This window comes from Haliotis asinina, chromosome 8 (genome assembly GCF_037392515.1).
Source record: "Haliotis asinina isolate JCU_RB_2024 chromosome 8, JCU_Hal_asi_v2, whole genome shotgun sequence".
NCBI classification, from domain to species: Eukaryota; Metazoa; Mollusca; class Gastropoda; order Lepetellida; family Haliotidae; genus Haliotis; species Haliotis asinina.
The window spans coordinates 60818118-60826958 of NC_090287.1; the positions used below are offsets into that span (position 1 = coordinate 60818118).

The following is an 8841-nucleotide window of genomic DNA, read 5'->3' on the forward strand; positions in this document are numbered from 1 at the left end:
AGAGATAAGACGAGAAAACATACTGATCCACAAGAAGTCCATGTACTGTTAATTTAATCAAAAATCAAAATGATTGTATGACCGTGTATCGCGATTTGTGAGGTTATGTGTAGAGATATGATTTATTCGTTTAATACGTATTGTCCTGTAAATGAAGCGATAAGAGACAGCATGCAGTGATAAGTAATAGTGATCATTTTGTGCAGCTTTATTTTTAAAGGTATAGGATTGCACTAGCACTTGTCCGGAAATGCCATCCATACATTAACATAAAGTGATTCTATCAACTTTTCGTAATCGTTCTCTGTTATTTATGGTGTTATGAATATTAAGGATTCGGATGATGGAATTTCAGCTTGCAGGTAGAAGTATTACGAACATGTAAAAGAACACCAGGAAAAGGTTATCGCTGGGTTGGGATACAACAGGTGAACGTGGGACGGATTTCACGTATATATACAGAAGTCATTTCAGTCGGGATCTGAGCTGTACTTTACTTCCACAAAGAATGCACATACTAGCTTTGGTCCTAGTGGTGTTACCACTAGCCGCGAGTCAACTCATCGGCGGCCCAACGACTGTCGACGTGAACAGAGACGACGTTCAGCAGATGGCCAGCTTCGCCCTTACCCAGCTAAACACACTCCTCGGATCACAGAATACTCTGGTGTCTGTTGTGCAAGCTAAAACTCAAGTAGGTGTCAATATGCCTTTCCAAAAGCCTGGAAATAAATTTCATCCAAACTTCCATTCTTAATTTTCTACATTCTAGAATGTATACTTTTCAAATGTATCTCTAAAACAGCAATGAATATTTTCCTAGACATAAAATATTGCAAGTTCATTTTAAGATGTTCTTGCAAAATTAATTAATTCAAAATCACAAGTTTGGCGCAGTACCACAAACATTATCATCGAGATATACTTCGCCTTATCCGATTTCGATACACCCAAAGCTGACTGTATTTTCACAGTGACATTATTGTTGTGTCAGACAGGTTGTCGCCGGCATCAAGTACTTTTTGACCCTCGACATAAAGAACGGAAAGGAGGTGAGTTCCATTCAGATGTTTACACCTTTACTGACATATGCTTTCCTGCTCTCGCTAGTTATCAGGAATACAGTATGTATAGACCCATGAAACAGCCGTAAGTGAATAATATCTCTATCACTTAAAACATATATAGCTGTTAACATCTGACGTTATGAATAATTCTCCCACTCTCACACGACAACCTTGGATCACTTGCACAAAGCAGTCTTGGCGCTATGACTATCTTTAGCCTATGTTGAAGAATGGGAGTTGTAGCGCTATGGTCGCTTTGTGCAAGTCAGCCCTGAGCATCACCAGGGAAGAAGGTGCGGATGTTTTAGGGGCGCATCACACGGTGTCTTATAGTGTTACACTGTTTTAATCATAACCCAGCAATTTTGAAAGGGGGCATCCTCACACATGTATAGTTTCGAGCCAGGGTCTTCAAAGTAATGAACCCACGTTTTGAACACGTCTACCACACTGCTCGTCACATGTTACAAGATACATCTTGTAGTGTATTTTGAGGCCTCGTTTCATCACATCAATGACATGAAGCAGCAGTCACGGCAAATCGTTTACAATAGGGGTATGATCGGGATGTTTCAGACCCAGACCTGCACTGTCACCGTCTGGTCCCGTGTCTGGCTCAACGACAAACAAGTTACCCAACATGCATGTACTTCACGCACCAAGCGGGACGGACTTGTTGGAGCTACTACCTCGGTCAATGTCACCCGTACAGTGTTGAAAATGGCAACCTATGCCGTGACTACGCTGAACGGTCTACAAGGGGTTCACAACAGTCTGGACCAAGTCATCTCAGCCAAGACCCAGGTACGTAACACAACTTGACATTTATAATATAATGAACGATATATGAATCAACGACCGGACATCTGGACAAATTAATAGTATGTCTTTTATCATAATGACGTATCAGTCCAACTTACTGGAAACAGGGACGTTAAATATCATGTATCATGTAACATTATCAGTATATGTTTTGGGGACTTTTGTGTCCCCAAGGCCTTATCGATGGCACCTTCTTTTCCTCACGTTTGATTTGAGCGCTTTCTGCGTTTATGGATTCTGTCAGATATTCATCATCACTGGTGTTGATTTCAGGTGGTTTCTGGAACAAACTACTTCCTGAAGATCCGCATGAGTGATGGAAGCCAGGTATGTTTCATGTTAAACATGGTCACTTAGCTGACATTTTTTAAAGTATTGAAATGAATTTGTCTCTGTTTTATTTGTAAATATAGTTTATTAATCCATTACACTACTCTAGATTACGTGTCCTGGTCATGTGATTCATCACCGTACGCTTTTCAGACTCAGATTTGTGATGTGACCATCTGGGACCAGCCATGGTCATACATGACTCAGATGACCCACCATAGTTGTGTTAACGCCAAAAGGCGGGACATTGGGATGCCCGGCGGTCTGTTCAACGCGGACATCAACAGTCCTGACGTAAAGAACATGACCAACTTTGCCCTGGGCGAACTGAACAGACTTCAGGGTGCCCAGAATAGCATAATAGAGGTCATTTCAGCTAAAACTCAGGTAAGGCCAAACACTTAAAGGCAACACTGGCAAACTGCCAAGATTTGGAGTAAAGTAATTGTGTGTTACTGGGGATATAGTCATCTCTAACTGAACGAACAACACAGGTTGGCAAAACTTGATCATGTACTGGCCAAAGCTCTTCGGATATGTACTGGTGATTTTCCTGCTACTAGAGTGTCTGTCTTACAAGGAAAATGCTCAATATGTAATTGCAATGTTATCGTCTTAAATTTGCTGTTAAGTATTATCTATTTTAAAACGCTGCATGTATGTATTCAGATATTGAATCTATTAAGCCAATTCCAAGAGGTTACATGTTTGTCATATGATCTTCCATGAATTCATATCGACAACAAAAGATGGGAATGTAAAACACATGTACTCTGCTTGTCCAGTAATAACAAACATTATCAATTTCGTCGGAGTTGTTATGCAGATGGAGTAGTTTTGACTCGCCTCGGGCTAGACCAATAGTGGCCTGAATGTATTTAGACGTATTTTCGATAAGGACATCTCTCTGTAACTTACACTGCCCAGAAATGGTTTGACACTGTATGCCATCGAATGCCCTGATTATGAAAAATCACTTCAGGATCTCAAGCTAGATGTGCTTAACAAAGATAAATGACAATTATAGGTTCTGTTAGATATTTCCCTATGATTGGTGTTGATTTCAGGTGGTTGCTGGCATGAACTACTTTCTGAAGATCCGCATGAGTGATGGAAGCCAGGTATGTTTCATGTTAAACAGGGTTACTTCGCTGAGATTTTTACAACTACTGAAATGAATTTGTCTCTGTTTTATTTGTAAATGAATAAAATACCACATTTCTCTAGTTTAGAATTAATGCAGTCCCGTGTTACTGTTTTTCAGACTCAGATCTGTGATGTGACCATCTGGGACCAGCCATGGACACACATGACCCAGATGACCCACCATAGTTGTGTTAACGCCAAAAGGCGGGACATCGGGATGTCCGGTGGTATGTTAAACGCGGACGTCAACAGTCCTGACGTAAAGAACATGGCCAACTTTGCCCTGGGAGAGATCAACGGAGTGCAGAATGCCCAAAACAGCATGGTACAAATCATCTCAGCCAAAACTCAGGTAAGGCCATTATGGTGCGCGTTTAGTTTAGTAATGAAAGTCATCATGTGTTGAGCCTCTTAAATTAGAATTAAGAGGCGAGTGTGCTCCCTACACGGAGTTCTTCAACCGTTTCAGGTGGTTGCTGGAATGAACTACATCCTGACCATGCGTCTGAAGGAAGGGGACAAGGTGAGTCCTATTTCATTATTTGTTCTAACATTTCGTAACGATTTTGAGGTGATGTGCTTCATAGTGCTGTGTGCCTGTTACCTGACCATTAGGCCTCTAGCCCGCTTTAACTCAAAACCTAGATTGAGAAGCTGTCGGTCACTTCCAAGCTTTTTCGGAGGTACACTATCAACACTACAACTATACAGATATTTATTATGCTACACCTGTAACCTGATCACTGAGGTTCTAATCCACCTTAAGCCACACATATATTCTGAAGTAAATGCACAAATCCAACGCTACACTTGTAAGCTATATCTTTATATTACACCTGTCATTACGTTTCCTGTCTACCATAAACAGACTCATCGTGTATATTTCCTACCTCCAGACCCAGACTTTTATAGAGATCCATTCTGATTTGTACAAAGTTTACTCTACACTCTGTCCAGTTATATCTTTGTGCTACACCTGTCGTCTGATCATTAAGTCTGTAGTGTACCAACACGCATATCCTGAAGTTGAGTAGTTCCAAGCATCCTGAGAGGTACAAATTCTACGCCACACCTGTCAATTTATCTTTGTGTAACACTGTCACCCGATCATTAAGTCACCTGTCCACATTCAGACCCAGATCTGTTATGTGAAGATCTGGTCTCAGCCCTGGCTCCACAGGAAGGAAATGACAGAGCACAGCTGTAGCCAGGTGACCAAGCGTGCTGGGGGTCTTCTCGGGGGTGTCACCAATCTGAACGTCAACAGTGGAGACATTAAGGAAGTGGCCAAGTTCGCTGTTAGGGAGATCAACGGAATTCAAGGGGCACAGAACTCACTGGTCAAAGTTGTCAAAGCCGGATACCAAGTACGTTAATATGTGTCACTGCTTATATAGCCCCGAATGCTGCGGAAGAACACATTGGCTTATCACATATGTGTATGGCAATGAGCATGGCATATTTGGAACACATACTATTTGGCTGATCATGGTCTCAACGATGGTATGCAGTTTTCCATGCGACTAAAAGTTAAGCTTGGCTCTGTAGACCCATATATGTCCACTCTGGGAAGATGTTAGACTCTCATTTTCTTGACCAACATTGTCCACTGGAACGTCTTTCAGTGACTTTCTCGAAGTTGGAGAGTCAGATAAGGACAAATCTATGAATGAGCAACTTCCATATTCAGGTGATGCATCAAGTTGTTCACCCATGTAGTTTTGTCCTTAAGTGCCCATTTGGATACATCTTCACGAAGTCTTTCTTCTTTAAGTTCCTTGGCCTTAACGTTCTAAAAAATGTTTTTTGTTTTAGGTCGTCGGTGGTTTTACCTACGTCCTTACCCTGAGCCTTAAGGATGGAGATAAGGTGAGCTGAGATGTGTACCTTGAACAATGGACTATTTTAGATTGGCAGGATGGCAGAGTAGTTGAAAAGTTCCGAACGTACGGGTACATTGTGTGAAATCCATTTCTGGTGCCCCTCGCAGTGATATTGCAGGAATATTGCGAAAAGCGGCGTAAAACTGAAAACGTACGTACGTAGTCTCACCTGTGTGAGAGTATCATATACACACGTATCAGTACACACCCAAAGTGACACAAGAACGTGCCACAACATTGTGTGTCTGCTAGGTTGCTACAGTTATTGGCTTAAGATTTATTTGTAGTGCGGCTCTAACGAGCACCAACTCACCTACTGTGCTGTACATCCTCAGACCCAGCTGTGTGAAGTGAATGTATGGTCCCCAGCCTGGACAATGGCAAGGAGGCTGACAGACCACCACTGCACCGCACAAACCAAACGTCAGCTTGCAGCTGTTACTGACGCCGACGTCAACGACCACTTCATCCAGATGTTGGCACATTACGCCGTCCAAACAATAAACACCCTTGACGGCACACACAGAGCTTATGTTGAACTAATATCTGCTAAAACCCAGGTATGTGTCAAAAACGAAGAGCGTTTGATACCGCTAGAGGATGCAATTCTGTCAATCCCATGGCACCATGGTATATCAAATTATGATGATCTATTTCTAGGAGTTTGATAGTGTGCGACGGACGCGTTTTACCACAAATATAACTGACAGATTTCTTACTAATTTTTAGACACGTTCACGTGTTTATATATCCACTTGTGTTCTGTGGAGGATGTTTCACATGTTTTAAACATATGTAGTCAAACTTGTGACAACGTCCATACATAATGAGGAAGACATACCGACATGGAGGCTGGACACACAGATGTTTGGGCATTACTTCACACGGAATGAGGGATTAATTTGAAAGCTCATAGTGAATTTCTTAATTTAAGGTTGTTGACGGGACGAACTACTTCTTCAAGATCCGGGTTCGCCAAGGAACCACCGTGAGTATGTTTTCAACGTAACCTTCCACCTTGTGCACGTTGTTATTTTCAGTATCAGCCGATACACCGTTCCCAATGCATCCCTGCATCCTTACGAAGGATTTTAATTCAGTTTTAATTTAAGAGACTTACTATTACAAACCGAAAAGGTAAGCAGGTTACAGAGTACTGTTTGTCACAATGTAAACCAGCCCGCTCAGCCGACTTTGTGTGCTGGCGATAAGGTGCCTGCCTCTGAGGATGAAGATGTGGGTTCGAATCCTTGATGGAACAAATATTAGAATTTGTACTTTACTAAGAAAGTGTAATCCCAAATAACGCATATATTATATTTGAGCACTTTCTAAATGGCATTGTGTAATCAAGGTTATCTAGTTGTGCAACACTACAAGTTACAATTTACCAACGTTTATTGGTTACAAACCAACGAGACAATCCAGTTCTGTTAGTTTGCCAATGTGTGAGGTGCTAGTAATTATCTGAATTAGTGTACAAACGTCTGTTTCGAGGAAGCTGTACGGTGATATTTCCATTATGTAAGCTGCTGCATTGTGTCTGTATGTCGAAACAGACTCAGCTTTGTGACGTCACATTTTGGCGGCAAGTATGGATGAACTCCATGGGTCATGTGACAGAACACAAATGCGCCACAGTAAGAAGAAGAAATGTTGGCGGTGTGGAGCCGGCCCATCTCTCGGCGCCATTGCAGCAAGCTGTGTCGTTCGCAGAAGATGCCTTGAATGGGAAGATGAACAGCATGTTCCGGTTTGTGGTGGAGAAAGTGGAAAATATCTCACAAAAGGTTTGCGCCATTACATTTCTTCGAGTTGGGATTTTAGAGACAAAATGCGAATGTTTTCCTTTAAAATTAAACGTCTTTGAAGGATTAATCATTTATCATTTTTATGCAAAACATTTATGTTTAGGGCATCCAACATTTAAGAAAGTCATAATACCATCATTAATTTACTACAACATATCATTGTTGTAAAAGGATCCTTCCGGCAAACATCACACCCTCCAAGCGAATGTGGTGGAGTTAAATTTAGTTTGCATTGGTGGCGGTCTGTAAATAATCGAGTCTGGGCCAGACAATCCAATGATCAACAACATGAGCATCGATCTGCACAAATGGGAACCAATGACATGTGTCAACCAAGTCAGCGAGCCTGACCACCCGATCCCGTTAGTTGCCTCTTACGACAAGCATAGTCACCTTTTATGACAAGCATGGGTTGCTGAAGGCCTATTCTACCCTGGGACCTTCACGGGTGCAAACCACTGGAACAAGACCTACCGATTCCTATAGACGCCGCTTACGACAGGCATGGGCTGCTGAAAATCAATTCTGACCCGGATCTTCACGGACCACAATAAATAACGAGATACTTTATCTAATGTTAGATAAAGGTAGCTGATTGGCTCAGAACTTGTCTCTCTATAGGCGTCGTCGGCTACAACGTACTCATTCGACCTTCACCTTGTATCATCCACGTGCCGGAACAACGGCAACTCCTACGGCAAAGGAATCACTGACTGCACCCCGAACTACGGAATGTTGCAGGTAATCTTACATACAATTTTGGGCTATGTTCATCAACAGCAATGAGAAAATAGCATCCGCGAGATTTGTTTCATGGGGCTTTGCTATTTTGGTTGGTGCTGTTAGTCGTTGTTTCTCTGATGCAGCGTATGACGTGCGAGGTGACCGTTGAGTACCGACCGTCCAGCAGTCGCAAATATAGCCTGGCCGCCGACAAATGTGGACAAATACAACTCGTCTAGGTAAGCAGAACAGTTTTCAGTGCTTCTTGCTCCAGTCCAAACATAATAAAACTGCCATAGATAAGCACTCCTGGACAGAGCAGCGGAATTCGTGAGATGAACACATTGTCTGCCAGACATGCATTCACAGGTTCCACTGTTATCATTGTTAGCCTGCTGTAGATTTGTTAAAAAGATGTATGATTTGAATCCCTGCACATCGGATAACGATATGTGGTTAGAACTTGAAGTTAGTCTTTTTAAATTTCAGGTGAAGACCAAAGTGGTAAATTGGCCGACCAAATATAGTTGTTCTCGGTTTCTTTCAGTCCATCTTGTTTTAAACGGTTTTAACGCCATACTGCGGTCATGTTATTTTTTATAGTTCATGTACATAACATATTTTGACCATAAACAATAAATATTCTACAAAACATATATTTCTGTGTGAAATCTTCTTAATCAATTTCCAAATTACTTTCGAAAGGAACTGTACATTATTGGTTGTCCTTGTTGGATGCCCAGGAAAATTGTATATGTGTATTTCGATGCACTGAAAAACATCTATAACAAAAATGCAAGGTGCCCCTTCCCACTCCAAGGGAAGCCATGAAGGTCCTGGTAGAACTGATCTACAGTAACCCCTGCTTGATGACTGACGGGATCGGGTGGTGAGATTTCTTGACACGTCATCGTATCCCAGTTTTATAGATCGATGCTCATGATGTTGATCACAAGCATGCCTGGCCCAGGCACATTTTGGATAGGTTAAACACCTTTTCATGGTAATTATTTAAATAAAATCTACGGTGACTTTGCTCATAACACTACCTTAAAGAAC

At 41.8% G+C, this 8841-nt stretch overlaps 1 protein-coding gene across 1 annotated transcript; it reads left to right on the forward strand.

Annotated features, from left to right (window-relative positions):
- Positions 1-299: 299 nt before the first annotated feature.
- Positions 300-8438, forward strand: LOC137294330 (uncharacterized). Its single transcript, XM_067825329.1, has 16 exons — positions 300-694; positions 999-1052; positions 1644-1871; positions 2163-2216; positions 2373-2606; positions 3287-3340; positions 3484-3717; positions 3835-3888; positions 4499-4732; positions 5181-5234; positions 5584-5808; positions 6183-6236; positions 6808-7038; positions 7681-7800; positions 7926-8021; positions 8272-8438. Exons 1-15 carry the CDS (start codon positions 509-511, stop codon positions 8019-8021), a joined length of 2112 nt encoding a protein of 703 aa, XP_067681430.1. The 5' UTR covers positions 300-508; the 3' UTR covers positions 8272-8438.
- The last annotated feature ends 403 nt before the right edge of the window (positions 8439-8841 follow it).